This window comes from Octopus sinensis, linkage group LG7 (genome assembly GCF_006345805.1).
Source record: "Octopus sinensis linkage group LG7, ASM634580v1, whole genome shotgun sequence".
Classification (NCBI taxonomy): domain Eukaryota; kingdom Metazoa; phylum Mollusca; class Cephalopoda; order Octopoda; family Octopodidae; genus Octopus; species Octopus sinensis.
In genome coordinates this window covers 91,430,707-91,448,541 of record NC_043003.1, presented here as the reverse complement: position 1 = coordinate 91,448,541, position 17,835 = coordinate 91,430,707, and the positions used below count along the sequence as shown (strand labels likewise).

At 35.1% G+C, this 17,835-nt stretch overlaps 1 protein-coding gene across 4 annotated transcripts in view; it reads right to left on the bottom strand.

Moving 5' to 3' along the window:
* LOC115214216 (vitamin K-dependent gamma-carboxylase) overlaps positions 1 to 17,835 on the bottom strand; it is a 76,108-nt gene that overhangs the window by 19,620 nt on the left and 38,653 nt on the right. For 3 of the 4 annotated variants that reach the window (XM_029783328.2, XM_036504916.1, XM_036504914.1), the window contains exons 6-9: positions 17,722 to 17,828; positions 14,632 to 14,795; positions 8,444 to 8,598; positions 3,494 to 3,682 (exon numbers count right to left, since the gene is read on the bottom strand). In XM_029783328.2, the coding sequence (XP_029639188.1) occupies positions 3,494 to 3,682; positions 8,444 to 8,598; positions 14,632 to 14,795; positions 17,722 to 17,828 (615 nt within the window). Of the gene's footprint in view, positions 1 to 3,493; positions 3,683 to 8,443; positions 8,599 to 14,631; positions 14,799 to 17,721; positions 17,829 to 17,835 lie in introns of all 4 variants that reach the window. The other variant, XM_036504915.1, reaches the window with a different exon arrangement.

Here is a 17,835-nt window from a genome sequence, read left to right as displayed (position 1 = left end):
AATATTTTGTGTGTTGTAGAATTATAACCAATAAATTTTAACCACAAAATCTTACATGGATCCCTAAGGGCCATATGGACCCTGGTTGAGAACCACTGCTTTAATGGTATACAGATATTAACAATGTACCAGTGTCAAAGGACACCAACAACACCAAAGAACAGAGACACTGGAAACAAAATCAAGAAATACTGATGTCACCAAGGAACTTTGATATTAAGGACACATAGGCATTAAGGCACATTGACATCAAGATACACTAACATTATGATGTCTTGACATCAAGATATATCAACATCAGGAATCACTGATATTAAGGTACATTGACATCAAGACACAATGACATCAACGTACTATGACTTCGCTACACTGATACCAAGATGCTTTGAAATTAGGATACACTAATATGAAAACGTTTTGACATCATGATACTGTGACATCAAGGTACATTGGTGTCAAGATGCTTTGATAATACAGTACATCAATATCAAGACACTGGTTTAGGACACACTGATGCCAAAACATACTGAGATTAAGACATAACGATATCGATACACACCAAATTAAAACAACACTGAGATCAAGAGACTTTGATATCATTCTATACTGAAAAACATTCTGACAATAATTAAATAATGATAACATGAGTTAAAGAATTCTTTGTCAAAAAACATTCAATTTTGCTACAAATAATTTTGTAAATAAACTAAAAGAGACATTCAATTGTCAGGCTGTATCAATGTTTATCTCTCTAGAGTTATCTTTCTTTTTATAGTAAATCTAAATGCTTTCTTATTTGAAGTACATTTGCTTTATAGTGCCCTCATTTCTCACTCTTTCATACCCTCTTGCAACCTCTACCTGCTGATTTTTCTGTCTCCATTTACTTCTTCTCACTTTGTACCTTGAGGGTCCAGAAAGACACTTCCTCACCACTATATTTATCTCTTCCCTACTACACCATAATCACTTATCACCCCTTTCATTTAAAATGTGAGTAGCCATGCAGCCCCTCTATAGCAAGAAACTGGTTTCTGCTTTGGCCCTCATCTCTCATACTTAAACTCCTCATCTTGTAGCATAAAGTCACTTCTCCCGAGGTTCACAGTCTCACAAGCTGCACAACAACCTCACTAGTGCTGATTCAATGAAAAAAGCACCCAGTACATACAGTAAAGTGGTTGGTTTTAGGAATGGAATCCTGCTGTAGAATCCATGCCAAAGCAAACACTGGAGCATGATGTAGTCCACAAGCCCATTGGATCCTGTCACACAGTTCAACCCATGCCAGCATGGAACATGAATGTTATATAATGATGATGATAATGATGACAATAGTGCATCAGAGCTACAAGATGTCAGTAGATATGACATGTATTCAAAACAGAGAACACATGACCCTACTCACAGTGAAGCTACAACAATACTTACACTGAAATACACTTCATTTATTTTGATTAATGCAAAAATAAGGAAAAATTTAGTAAAATGATTTTGCCATTATTAAGCTGGTGTTTGGAATGTAAATTAACATGAAATTTTGATGGAAAGTTTTAATTTAAATCACTTTAACCCTTTAACATTTAAATCAGCCCTATCAGGCCCAAATATTCTACCTGTGTTAGGTTCAAACTGGCCAGATCCAACCTCTCTCATCTAACTACAATGTTATTCTTAAATATACAATTACGAGGGTGAGTCAAAAAGTAATGCCATTTTCTTTATTTCATGTGAAGATTTTGAAAAGCCAAGTGATTCCAAGTTATAAATGATTCTATCATTTACGTTCTGAAATATTTTGTTTCTTACTTTTCAGGTTTTTAGACTGGTTTTTAGGCTGGTAAGGAAAATTCAAAACGGCTGCCCCCTTAGAGTTACGTCAAAAACAAAGAGCAGTGATTGAATATCTTGTTGGTGAGGGGGAAACCCCTGAGAACATTCACTGATGATTACAAAATGTCTTCAAGGATAATACTTTAGATATAGCAATGTATGCAGGTGGGTCCATCGTCTGAAAGATGAAAAGGTGGGAACTGTGAGTGTAGCCATTAAACACCATTCTGACTGTCAGTCCGCTTCTGTGAATCCTGCCAATAAAGCAAAAGCAGATGCTCTGATCAGAGAAGACAGGCGCATAACTCTTGATGAGTTGGCAGAAAACTTTGAAGTGAGCAATGGAAGTGCTTACAACATTGTCGAATCACTTGGCTTTTCAAAAGTGTGTGACCGTTGGGTACCGAGAGAGCTGACTACCGAACGCAAGACTGACAGGGTCAATGCCTGCACTGAACTTCTTGAACAAAGTCAAAGGGACAACACCTTCTTTCGAAGGCTCATAACAGGTGATGAAATATGGGTTCATCATTATGAACCAGGATCAAAGAGGCAGTCAATGGAATGACATCACTCTACGTCACAACCACTGAAAAAGTTCAAGGCGCAAAAACCATGGCGACTGTTTTTTGGGATGCTCACGGTGTCATTCTGGTCGATTTCTTGCCAAAAGGAAAAACAATAAACTCTGAGGCCTACAGTGAGACCCTGACGAGGCTCAGAGCAAGAATCCGAGTAAGACACAACTTGCCAATCGACAATGTCCTCCTTCTGCATGACAATGCTTGACCACACACAAGCATCAGGAAAAGGGAGACAATCGCCTCATTCGGGTGGACAACTTTACCGCATCCTCCATACTCACCAGATTTAGCACCTTCAGGCTATCATCTCTTCAGCCCCATGAAAGAGGGTTTGAGAGGCAAACATTATTCCAGTGACGAGGAAGTGAAAACTGTAGTGAAGAAGTGGCTCAGAGAACAGTCAACAGAATTTTAAGGGGCGGGGATACATGCTCACATTCAAAGGTGGAACATTGCTATTGAGAGAAACTGTGACTATGTTGAGAAGTAGAGATGTGATCCACAAAGGACCAGCTTCATTTTGATATATAATGCATGTTCCTGTGTTGGTAATTATACCTATCCTAAACAAAATGGCATTACTTTTTGACTCACCCTTGTACATCATCAAAATACTAAAGCTACTTGATAATGTATGATTAACTCAAAACAATATGAATAAATAAGCATTACATTTGACAGGGTAATCTGAATGTTAAAGGGTTGAAACAAGAATTTTATGTCACAAATGTAGATGTGGTTGCAGGCCAGCAGGTATCAAAAGGCTTAATCTTGAAAAATATTTTGACAACAAGAATAAGTACACTTTTTCCTGCACATACAAGGTACATGGTTACCATATTTTTGTTGAAATATGCTGCACTTATTGTTGGTGCTTGGAACAAATAAATATGAAATCTTGATGGAAGGCTTTTATTTAGATCACTGTAAACCAGGAAGTTTGTATCATAGATTCAGGGATGGTCTCAGGGAGGCTGATATCAAAAAGGTGAGTTAATCTCTGATAATTATTTCTAAACATACAAGGATACTATGAATCATGAAAGGATTAAATAATTTTGTAACACATTACTAACCTTTGTAATGAAGTGAGAAAATGGCAAGAATAACTGCAACAGGATATAAAAGATAGCGAAGGCAGTGGAAAAAATATGGCGCAAAGAATACTGGGGATGGTTGTGTTGCTTTTGGTTGGATTTTGAATCATATGTTGATTTTTCTCCATCACCTGCAGACAATGGGTTTCCTTCACCTGAAATTTCTTGCTTGAAGACAAAAAAGATGAATGTGGAGAAATATATATGTGGTAATACGATTTAACTACTACTGTAGTTGAATAATATTCTTAAGGTTGCAATTTACTCACATTCAGCATCTTTCAGACTCTGTCACTAATTCAGTTCTTAACCGAATTGAAAATTGTTAACATCTTTGAAGAGGACTGGTCCCTAGCTATATTTTGGCATTAAAAAAATAGAGATTTGGTCCAGTAGAAAAAAGTTTACATCAAAATTTGTAGTAACCTTACAGAAGAGTAAGTAACACCTCCAATCAAGTTTAGATCCAAATAACTATTTTATTTTAAAAGCAATACATATATATATATATATATATCTTAGCTCCAATGATAGAAGAAAGCAGGAAGAATTTCATAGTTTTCATCCCATGGAACAAAAATTTGTATTAAAAAAATTGCGAGGTAAAAATATCATGAAAAAAAATAAGTAAAGCAAAAAATTGGATTTAAGTATAATCAACTTTTTTATTTTAAAAGTAAACTATATTTTAATTAAGCATAAATGATAGATCTCAATTCAAGGAATTATGATTGTTTGTTTCTCAAATTTGAGGGTGATAATTCTATACTTTTTTTATGAATATAGTTCTATAAGGGGACTTTTAATATATGTTACCGGCATCATTGAGGTAAGGAAAAAAATTATCAACAACACCGCTAATTTTTAAAATATTATTTAGAAATTTATTAAATTTATTATTCAATTTTCAATAAGGTAAAAATCTTAAATTATTGACACATTATTAATTAGCATAGCCTAGAAAAAAAACATGGATTTCATGGAAAATGCAGGCAAGAGAAAGATTTTGTTGCATTTGGGGATGGTTATGTTGCCAGTTTAGCCAATGAAAACACATGCACTATATATTTGGTGTTCACTTGTTTCAGCTTTATTTTATATTAATAGTATTTCAGCCAGAGTTCTTTCATCACACTTCTGTGACCTCATCAGTGGTCCTTTGCTTTCTTCTTTCTTTCTTGTGTGTCTCTCCTTACTAACGGCCTTCCATTTTATATTCCTGTTGTATGAGTCTTTATGATGCCTTCATTATCAGTATCCCCTGGGATACTGATAATGCAAGCACCATACACATTCCCCTACACACACACACTTACTAAACATAGACACACACAGGGATGTATGCATGTGCAAATAAAGACACATACAACAGGAATACAAAATGGCAGATCATTAGTAAGGAGAGACACACAAGAAAGAAAGAAGAAAGCAAAGGACCACTGATGAGGTCACAGAAGTGTGATGAAAGAACTCTAGCTGAAATACTAATAATATAAAATAAAGCTGAAACAAGTGAACACCAAATATATAGTGCATGTGTTTTCATTGGCTAAACTGGCAACATAACCATCCCCAAATGCAACAAAATCTGTTTCAACACACGAATTCACATCAAGAATCTAGCAAAACAAATATATAAATGTAACATTCTGAAGATTATAAACCTGGAAAAGTACAGGACAAGTTATTACGTTTGGTAAAGTACAGAACAAGAAAATTTTTACTTAAAACATTGCAGCTAAGGATAAAATTTCAAATAAAATATTTAGATCTAGAAAACATTAGCTTTTATGAAAACTAAAACTTTTATTACAAGCTGTTACTTCTATTTGTTATTACTTGTTACTTCTGTTAAAAAAAAAAAAAAAAAAAACTCAAAATAATTTTTGCACTTTAAAAAAATTCATTTTTTAATTATTAATTAATAATTAGAAATTTGAAAGTAAGTATAATAACTTGTCCTGATTTTTCCAGTTTTATAATCATAAGAATATTATTTCTCTTGCTCGCATTTTTCCATGTAATAAGAATGTGCATGAATATGTGTATACATGTGTGTGTGTGTGTGTGTGTGTGGTTGTGTGTGTGTGTGTGTGATGGAGTGTATATGTGTGTCAATATTAGAACATGCTTTCATGTTTGTATGAATATTAGAACAGGCTTTAATGTGTGTATACGTATGTATGTGTTATGTGTGTGTGTGTGTGTGTATGTATGTGTGTATCAACATTAGAACGTACTTTGATGTGAGTGGATGTGCCTAGTTATGTACAAATGTATTTGTACATGTACGCAAAGCAGGTGTCCTCCATGAACATATATTAGTGGGTTTACATAAGTATAAATTCAGCTGAGAATAATATAAAAATAAAGGAGAATGGTGTAGAAGGTGGTGGTGGAATTTAGTATTAGTAGTGGTGACGGTGATACAAGTTGTACAGGTAGTGTAAATAATATATTAAAGATATATCATTCCTTTTATCTGAAGCAAATAATATACCTTTTGTATTTGGAGTATATATAATATACCACCAGCTGGGGTATATTATATATACTAGGGTCCATATGGCCCTTGGGAATCCATAGATTTTGTCATTAAAATTTATGTGCAATAAATTGGTTATATTTCTATGATACACAAAATATTTGAATTACTTTTATCTACAATTCCAAATAATATTTAATTATAAAAATATAATAAGAGTTTTTAGACATTGAATGACAATGATGTTCCCACCTCCTGAGTAAAATAGGAATCACAGGGGTCCATAGGTAAAAAATGGTTGAGGATCACTGGTCTAAAGTCTGAAGATTTTTCACTGAAGACAGCTTCCTTATGAATGCCATCTCCGTGCCAATGATGGAAGAGGTTTATAATAATCCATGTGAACATTGTGGACTGAATATGGAGCTGTTAGAGTAAAGCATGTATAAAACATTAGCTATAACTTCTAATGATACAAATGTCTAAAACCTTATATATCTTCTCATGATACACCAGCTGCCAATCATGGTTTTCCTTGAATTTTATTGATTATTGCTGCATAGAGATGATGTTCTCCAATTCATCCATCTTTCCTGCCTACTGTTCTATGGAGGATCATGAGGGTAGTGTCCTCAAGCACCTCGTCCATAGATTATCACAAGCAACAGCCATCAATAGACCTTCCAGCTGTGACCAACTGACTCTATGGACATCATCCAACCATCATCCAACGTTCTTGGCCCTACCCTTAGGCCTCCAGCTGGTTCAAGTTCGCTTCAAGGGTCTGTCTTGCAATTCTTTCCCATGATATTCTACTAACATGTCCATGGTCCTGGAGCTGTAACCTCTCAATGCAGAGATTTTTTTTATTGTTTATCTTTTTACTTGTTTCAATCATTTGACTGCAGCCATGCTGGAGCACTGCCTCGAAGAATTTTTAGTCAAACAAATCAACTCCAGTACTTTTTTAAAAAAACCTGGTACTTATTCTATTGGTCTCTTTTACTGAGCAGCTAAATTAGAGACACAAACACATCAACATTGGTTGTCAAGCGGTGGTGGGGGACAAACATAGACACACACACACATATATGACAAGCTTCTTTCAGTTTCTGTCTACCAAATCCACTTACAAGGTTTTGATTGACCTGAGACCATAGTAGAAGACATTTGCCCAAGGTGCTTCACAGAGGGACTGAACTTGGAACCATGTGGTTGGGAAGCTAACTTCTTACCACACAGTCATGATGATGATTTTTCAAAAAATTCTTAATAGGAGGTTGACTTTTCTTGAGCAGAGAAAGAGCATAGTTTTGAGATTCACTTGTCCTGTCTAACTCTTTTTTTTTTTTTTACTCTTTTACTTGTTTCAGTCATTTGACTGTGGCCATGCTGGAGCACCACCTTTAGTCGAGCAAATCGACTCCAGGACTTATTCTTTGTAAGCCTAGTACTTATCCTATTGGTCTCTTTTGCCAAACCACTAAGTTATGGGGACGTAAACACACCAGCATCGGTTGTCAAGTGATGTTGGTGGGGGACAAACACACACACATATATATACGACGGGCTTCTTTCAGTTTCCATCTACCAAATCTACTCACAAGGCTTTGGTCGGCCCAAGGCTATAGTAGAAGACACTTGCCCAAGGTGCCATGCAGTGGGACTGAACCCAGAACCATGTGGTTGGTAAGCAAGCTACTTACTACACAGCCACTCCTACGCCTACTGTCTTGTTGATATATACTCAATCTCTCTAATGTTTGTGCCTTGAGAAAATATCCAGTATACCCTGAAAAGCACTAAGAAGGACATCCAGCCATAGAAACTAACCCAAATTACACACACAAGTGTCAGTACATGAGTGGTCACTTTCAATAAGGAATGACTTGTTATCTACCTTTACACTACTACACTACCATCTAAAAGTATAGGGACACTAGGCAGTTTACCCAGATGCCTCATAGATCTGAAAGCCCAATTATGATCTACGTATATTGTCGCTCGCTGTTAAATAAATAAATACTACAGGGTCTAGTGCATTGATTTTTCCCAAGGATCAATCATGCTACTATGATGGCCCTGTCTTTACTCCTGCTTGGGTAACTAAGTCTTTTAACCTTTCAGGTTGATAAAATAAAGTAATAATGAAAAATTGGGTTCATATCTAATTGATTGTTACTTTCCTAAAATCTGAATTTTATGTGCCATAAGTTAATTATTGTTTAATGTTTTTATGCTTGAAATTATATTATAATCAACCAGATCAAAAAGACTGCCTTTAGTTGCCTTGTTTTAGACTTATAACCTCTATTTCTAAAACATGGCTCCATAATCCTTAAGTTACTGTCCCATAGGAAATTCATCAGTCAGTTTTGGGAGATATTAAATGGTGGTGGTGATGACTATGATAATGATGGAGATGAAAGCCAACAAATTTCTACCTTTACAGCATAAATACAATGATTGCTTTTTTGGATTGGTTCATCTTCTGGAATCTGGAAGGAGATGGATTCTGGTAAGTTTTTGAAGATTTTCCTCGGCCAGTCAGGATAGAAGAATATTGTCATCGTGACCATCATGGCCCAAGGGAACATTCCTGCAAACAGAACAGAATTTGTGCATTTTATAAATAAAGGAACATAATTTAAATAACATAATCAGTGGAATTCTGGTTTAAGCACCTCATATAACCCCTCATAACTTTTTTATTTTTTGAAATTTTCAGAATTTTTTTGCAAAATTGTGTTCTATCCACAAGAATTCATATGATTATGAAAGAAAAAGAGTTTTTTTAACCCCCCCCCCAATCCTAAAAGTTCCATTCTTTTTCCAGTTTTTTAAAAAATCAGTTTAAAATACATCCAGTCCAATATTTTGGTTTAAATCCCAGCAGTGGACCAGCCTTAGCTGCATCATCATTCCATTAAATGTTTTTATGGGGAGAAAAATATTGAAAAACACAGATACATGTCAGAGTGGCAAAGAAACAAGGATGGTGTTGGGTTGTCATAGGATGTGCTAAAAACAACAGCTAAAACACCTTTAACCCTTTAGTGTTCGCATTATTCTGCCCAAATTAATGCTTTTTAATCCACATTGTTTTGAACTAATCATGCATTATCTTGTAGCTATGAGATTTTGATGAGGTAGCTGTTAATTTTTAAAACGATATTGTAGGGTTGGTGTGAGAGACCAGATCTGGCCAGTTTGACCATAAAACAGGCAGAATACTTTTGGCTGGATATGGCCGGTTTAGATGCTAAAGGGTTAAGTTATTGGACTGCAGTCATGCTGGGTCACTGCCTTGACATGTCAAGTCAAACAAAATTTATCCTAATATTTATTTTTTTTAAAAACCTAGTACTTATTCTTTGCCAAATCACTAAGTTATGGGGATGTAAACAAGCCAACACCAGTTGTCAAGTGGTGGTGGGGACAAACACAGACACAGAAATGCATGCATGCATACATACATACATACATACATACATACACACACACACACACACACACACACACCACACACACACACACACACACACACATACATACATACATACATACATATATATATATATACATATATATATATATATAATATATATATATATAGGAGAATTCACAAAAAAACAAAAGACAAAGACAGGTGGTGTAGACAACAAACAGATGTATTAGTTTAACACTCAGGAAGTGAAAAAGTTTTTAACGTTTCAAGCTTATGTTCTTCCACAGAAAGAAACAGGGAGAGAAAATAAAGAATGTGTAGTGGCTAGCGATCTATCATATATATATATATACATGACAGGTTTGTTTCAGTTTCCGTCTACCAAATCCACTTACAAGGCTTTGGTCAGCTCAAGGCTATAACAGATGACAGTTGCCCAAGGTACCATGCAGTGGGACTGAACCTAGATCCCATGTGGTTGGGTAGCAAGCTTCTTACAACACAGCCAGACCTGTGCCTATTATATATATATTGTTTACATATATTGTTTAGTAACTGCTTGATTCATTTCAATGCAACTGCAAGTTTTGTAGTTTCATCAAACAAACCTAACTTATCAGGCACGTGGGACTGAATAAGGAGGGGCCCAAGATGGTTTCTGGGTATTGGGCTGCCATTGGTCAACATATGTCACATGGTATTATTGATATTACAACAACATCAGTTCCTTGTACAATATTTCCAGGGTTGCTTGCTACAACAGGATGTTGGTTTGGTGGCAGCACTGTATCTGATAGTGGGACGGGGCTACCAAATCCACTCACAAGGTTTTGGTTGGCCAGGAGCTATAGTAGAAGACACTTGCCCACAGTGCCATACAATGAGACTGAACTTGGAACCATGTGGTTGGAAAGCAGACTTCTTACCACACAGCTGTACCTGAACAAGAATTTTGAAAATCCAACTAATTAAATTTCTTTCACTCTCCATACACAGAGATAATCAGATATGTCAATATCATCAATCTTTTTGTTTTTTAAGGCAGTGGGCTGGCAGAATTGTTAGCACGTTGGGCAAAATGTTTAATGACATTTCATCCATCTTTGCATGCTCAGTTCAAATCCTGCCCGGGTCGACTTTACCCTTCATCCTTTCAGGGTTGATAAAATAAGTACTAGTTGAGCAGTGGGGTTGATGTAATCAACTTGCCCCCACTCCCAAAATTGCTGGCCTTTTGCCAAAATTTGAAACCAATGTCATCAACCCATTTCTTTACTACCCACAAGGGGCTAAACACAGAGTGGACAAACAAACGGATTAAGTCGTGTAACTGGTACTTAATTTATCGACCCCGAAAGGATGAAAGGAAAAGTCGACCTCAAATTTGAAACCAATGTCATCAACCCTTTAGTTATGTTTATTCTGATTATTTTTCTTAATTAGGCATTTAGTTATGTTTATTACATATTTTCACTAATGAGAAGAGGATGGATGAGTGAGCCTGGAGACTGAGTGAGGTTTGTGAGACTAGTTACACACAATATAGGATAGATGAGTGAATCTAGAGTGGGTGAGTGGAGGTTTATGAGACTAGCTAGATGCAATATAGGTGATGAGAGGAGGATAGATGAGTGGGCCAGGAGTGGTTGAGTGGAGGTTCATGAGAGTAGCTGGGTCTGTTGGAGCAAGGACCACTGTAGTATCTGCTGAAGAGGAAGATAAAATAAATAATATAATCAGTAAGTTTGAGATTGGATTATTCAGAAGCTTCTTGTTAATTAGTCAGATGGACATTTTCATGGTATTGATGGTGGTGGCGGGGATGTGGTCTAGGATGTCTGGAGGCTTTGCAACAACAGTACTGTACCAAATGTAGGAGCAATGCTCCATAGTGGGACTTATCTGAGCTTTGTAAAGGATAGATAGTTGTTAGGGGCTGAAGTCACTGAAGTTTTTCCTGGCTCTGAAGAGAAACACAGGTTTTTGTGATATGGCCCTTACTAAATTGAGAATGTATGCTCTTTAAGAGAAATTTTCAATGAGGGTGAGGCTTAGCATTTGTAGTAAAGTTGAGAACTGATCATATCCTTTTATGGGCAGAATATCACATCAATGGTCAATATTAAACTGTCCAAGGGCTTGGTTCTACTATGCAAAGTCATCAAGCTGACATTCTCACAAAATATTTTGCATTGTAATTTACATTTGAAATTTGCAAAGAGGTGAAAGTACATAGATCATTAATACAGAGAATGAAAACGTTATGAGAGATAAAACAAAGCACGAGATGCACTCAGAAAGATAAAAAGAAGGTTTGAAGACATCAGAATCAACATGAGTTTAAAATCTGTAAAACTATCTAAACCTCTTTTTATGACAAACTAGAATTCATCATCATCATCATCATCATCATCTTAATTTAACTTCTGGCTTCCATACTGACATGGATTGGATGATTTTACAGGACCTGATGAGTCAGAAAACAGCATCAGGCATCAATATCTACTTTGGATGATTTCTAGGGCTGGATGTCTTTCCTAATACCAACCACTTTACAGAGTGTACAGGTTGCTTTTTTCATGGCATCAGAACAAATGGTGCAACTTGCAAGGTTAAGGGCATAAAGTGGTCCCTATAATTGAGGGAGAATAAGAGAGAGAGAGTATGTAATGATTCTAGGTGAAGGGGTAAGGGATGGTATGCAAGAGGAGAGGAATATAGCAGGGAGAGGAAATGGATCAGTGACAAGGGTTATTGAGAAAAAGGGACAGAGCTGAAAGGTTTTAAGATGGATTGTGTAAGGGATTTGATCGTCATCTGATTAAACTTGATTTAATCTTGAATCCAAACCACCAGACAGGGTTGGGGCAGAGAACTCCTACCATGAGTGTCCCCGTGCAGTGACTAAATGAACAGCTCTAGATACAGGGGTTAGTAGGGAGTGTGCAAATAAACCATAATGAAACAAATACTCTTTTGGCAAAGTATGCACTAATCCCTTGCCATATCGCGGTTTATTATTTAAGCTTACATCGATTCCTCCAAGGTGTTGTTTTGCATTTATAATAAAATAAATATATAGAAATTATAAAAATGATAATAAAAAAATATAAAGTACTGTTTCTACTTTGCAAATTTTCACCTAACATGGGGTGAGGGGACATAGCACTTGTAATAGTCAAGGGATATAGTACCCAAAAACTACCCAGCCTAGAGTTACAGGGAAGCAACAGATAGATATAGAGTCATCAACAGCAACATTCACACGATGCTAGATTGAGGAACTTCTGTGAGGTCAAAGGTCAGGATCACCAAGTTCTTGAAATGCATTGCTATTAACATCCAAAGATCCAGCAACCATGGACATAATTAATAAATGAAAGGAAGCTTTTAAAATATATCATTTTTTAACGGTGGAATTTGAAACAGATAAAGCTATAAATAATAGCATGTAGAATATCGGATTAAAAATCCCTGTGGAGGCAAAATAGTTGAAGGTTATCTATATGATTTAAATTTACACTTTCTTTAAGCATAAAATGTCTGTCGTGTTTACAGATGTGAGTTTGAGACCCATGGGCAATCTTAAACTTTTTGCCAATAGTTTTTTTTTGGTTCAATCCAATATTCTGCATACTATTATTCATAGCTTTATCTGCTTTGAGGTCCACCTTTAAAAATGACTTTGTATCTCACAAAATTTCTAAATTCTTATAATGTAAACTATAATCTTAATATTTATACTGTCTTCTTTCTGGTCTCCTAAATGACATTAATACTCTAAGAAGGACAAGGATATTAAGCTGGCAAAACCACTAGCACATTGGGAAAAATGCTTGGCAGCATTTCATCTGTCTGTATGTTTTGAGTTCAAATTCCATCAAGGTTGATTTTGCTGTTTATCCTTTTGAGGTTGATAAAATTAGTACCAGTTAAACACTGGAATTGATGTAATTGACTTATCCCCTCCTCAGAATTGCTGGCCTTGCGCCAAAATTTGAAACCAATATTCTCACAAAGACAATGAGAATATTTATACAATAACAACATTTCCTAATTTGCAGTTTTCTATGCAAGTTATGTAACAGAACAACAGCTGGGCAATTAGTTAATTGTTTAGCATTATCAAATTTATATCTGAAACAAAGGTTATACAAAAAGTTTGCACAAATACATTTATTTAGTTAGGCTGGAGAACTAAGGTGATTGGTTTAAACAATATCAAAGAGCAGGGAGAGAGAGAGAGAGAGAGTGTGTGTGTGTGGAGGGGTGGGAGAGAGTGGAGGGATGGTTTAAATTATATAACCTAGTAATAGAATACTACACATAGATTAACTAAAGTTGACTACACAGCAAAATTGAAATACAGAGACTAATGTATGTAAGGCTCAGTTTTATAAGGCTTAAAATATTTTGAAAAATTTAAAAAAACAATGTAAATTAGATATAACAGTCATCATTTTAATGTCCACTTTTCAATGTTTGCATGGATCAGACAGATTTATTGAGGCAAATTTTTCTACAGCTGGATGAGCAATCATCCTGTCACCAACCTTTACCTGTTTCCATGTAATGTAATATTTCCCCATGGCCAGACATATTTTCATAAAATATTAGAAATGAATGACATTGGTTGTGACATTCATTTTACTATTATTACATAATGTGAAGACAAGCAGACACACACACATGCACCCAGTACACTGTTAAGTGGTTGGTGTTAGGAAGGGCATCCAGCTGTAGAAACCATGCCAAAGCAGACACTGAATTCATTTAACTGTCCAATCCATGCCAGCATGGAAAAGCGACATATGATGATGATGATGACATATATATATGTTAGACTTCTTTCAGCTTCTGTCTACACAACTCAGTCACAAGGCTTTGGTTGGGCTGAGGTTATGGTAAAAAAACACTTGCCCAAGATGTCATTGCTATGCAGTGGGACTAAACCTGAAACTATGTGATTGAGAACCAAACTTCTTCACCACACAGCTAATTCCTTTAATGCTTATCTCCTTTTTTCAATACATTTAGGTTCAACTATTCTTACTCAGTAATATTCCACATCAAATGGACTAAATTCAAGATCACTTCTACAATGTTTGCAAACATAGAGGCCAGTAGGAAAACAGTAATATACACTATAAAATTAAAGCAGATTTAGATTAGTTGATGGCTTACCTATATTAAATATTTGCGAGTTCATTAAATGAAAACTCAATCCAAAAACAAAGGCATATGGTCGGGTTGTATCAAAGAATAGAAAAAATCCAATGGTGAGATCAAGGAAAAAGCCAAAATAATGTACAATAAATAAATCTATTTGGTCAGGTGTCAAAAATAATCTGGAAAATATAAAAAAGATAATAATAATAATAATAATAATAATAATAATAATAATAATAATAATAATAAAACAATAAGGACAACGATGATTGTGGGGTGGGGTGGGGGGTTCACTCCTGTCAATTTGAATTTATGAGTGTTTGAAGGAAAGGATTAAAAGAAAAATATGGATTTTGGTATGAAGTTACAATGGGGACAATGTTAACTTTGATTTTGCCTGAGATTGGACAATTGGTCAGTTGATTATAGGATAAAGTTCTTGTAAGTTCTTGATTCTTCAACTCAAATTATTTAGATGCATCATGACACATTTTATGCCACTCAGATCGATCAAGCCAATAATTTTCCCAAGATGTCACATTTAGCTACAGGAATTTCTGTGATTGTTTCAGCTTATCTTTATACTTTGGCAGGGGTCTTTTTTGTTTACTGTAGAATCCCTCTAGTTGATGGCCTTACAAGAGAATTTTTGGAAGGCAATCATCTTGCATTTGAACACATCCTGCCCATCAACACTGAATTCTCAACAGCATACTTTTGACACTGGAGGTATCATGTTTCTAAAATTTTGACATTTGACATCTTATTTTGCCATGTTATGTTGCAGATATTGCACAGACAGTGCATGTGAAAAGTTTCAAGTTCCTTTTTACATCTGATGTAGGGAGTCCATACTTTTTCCCCATACAAAAGTGTGCTCAAAATATAAGATTTGCATACACTTGTTTTAGTTTCCAAACTAACACAATTCTACATCCCTAAAAGACAATGCTGTGCCCGTCTCACAGACCTGGAAGTACACCTGGAAATGTAGGAGATCCCATTGTCAGTCAGGATAGACATAATCCTGATGAATATAACCAAGTAATTTAGAACATGTTTATATCACCTTCTGCCTATTTTTACCTCAAAATGTTAGCACACTGCTTACATGAGCTTTTGATTCAATTACATTTGTGAATATGCTTGGAATTGGTAAGGACTGGGTACTAGAGATGGCATGGTCAACCGCCTCATTGAATTGTTTCAAAATCTGTACTTAATGTTAGCATCTTTTATTAGTGATATTCCACTGGACTGAGTCCATGTTTGTTTCTTGAACTGCCAAGAATCATTTCACCTAAGTTTGTAGTCAATAAAGTTAATGACCAGTTGATGAATGCCACCAAGCAAGAGATTTGACATTTGACACTTTTTATCTGACACATACTAATGATAAACACATTGTGTCAACAAAACTTTACCCTTAAAGTAAGAGATTTTATTTTTTTCATTTTCTCATTTGATTAACATATTTTAAATATGTTATATATATGTAACAACTGTTTATATATATGTAACAACTGTTTATATATATGTAACAACTGATTAAAATATCTTCTTATCTAAGAAGTCAACACAATTTAAATTAATCTGATATATAGGAATTTCAAGACGTAATAATTACTCCAACATATGTTAGATGAGATGAAATTATAGCTTGCTAATTACTAGCTTAAAGTCTAATGTACTATGTTTTAAAACTAATTAACCTTATTGTTATATTTCTGTTGAAATACACTGCCTTCACTTCAAATAATTTTGAAAATAATGAAGAATTTAGTGGAAATACTTTGTCGTTGTTGTGCTGATGCTTTGAACATGATATTAATGGAAGATTCTACTGTAGATCACTTTAAAACAGACAGTCAGAATCACAGAATCAGGGAATGATTTAAGCAAGTCAGTTTCAAACCACTTTTAATCTTGCTCTAGATCCTTCTAAGAAGCTTAATATTATATTTACTTGTAAGGCAGCAAAGGTAGCAGAATCATTAGATGCCAGGCAAAATGCTTAGCGGCATTTAGTCCATCTTCATGTTCTGAGTTCACATTCCACTAAGGTAGACTTTGCTTTTCATTCTTTCAGGGTCAATAAAATAAGTATTAGTAACACCATTGGGGTTGATGTACAAAACAAATCTTCCTTGCATCCAATATGTGCATACCATCAATGGGAGGTTGACCAGAGATTAAAAATAAACACTTTTGAAAAATTTAGTTTGTATTACCACTAGATACAGTAATCTATACTACAATAATGATATATATATATACACACCCGATTGTTGTTCATACACCTGTCTTTGACTTTTGTTTTTCTATAAATTTCAACTATATATTTATATATGAGAGGTTGTTGTTGAGAGACAAATACAGCAGAGAGAGAGAGAGAGAGAGAGAGATTGTGTGTGTGTGTGTGTGTGTGTGTGTGAAATATACATAGATGTCACTATACTAAGTAGCAAGCTTTGACTGAAAGCAGGAATAAGAGATACAAGATCTTACAGTGTACGTGTTTCTAAAATAATCAAGCGATGTGGTGTGTGGCTATTCTAATCAGAGGGAGCTTAAGGTGCGAAGGGGCATCAAGTAAACTGGCAAATACGGTATATTATTATTAATGATTTAACCTTAAAAAGTGTGAAAAATATATATTTCTATGAAAGAAATCATAAAAAATCGTGGGCCATATTTATAATTCCACAAATATGCGGTAGTTTCAACAGACAATTATTCGTTCTGCGAATAACCAGGACTGTGAATGCCAAACCATGAATAAACAGGGATTCAGTGTATATCTTTCATTATTAAGCTGGTGTTTGGATCATATATTAACATGAAATTTCGACTGAAGATTATAATTTAGATCACACTTTAAAACTGAAAGATTGTATCATAAAACAAAGGACAGTGTCAGGTAGTTTTGTATGAAATGGGTTAAGCAGGTGTTTGGTACATAAACCAACATGAGATTTTTATGGACGGTTTTAACTGAGATAATTTTAAAATAGGATAATTAGAATTACAGAATCAAGTGCTGTTTCAGGCAGGTTGCAGTCAAATGGGCTAAACGAGAAAAAAGAAAAGGAAAACTAAACTTACGTAAAAGGCATGAACACCCAGTGTTCACTTAGTGACTTCATTGAATAACCCCCAAGCCATTCTGGGGTCATTTTCTTGATTCCAGCAAAAAAATACACCAGAAAGTTCTTGTAA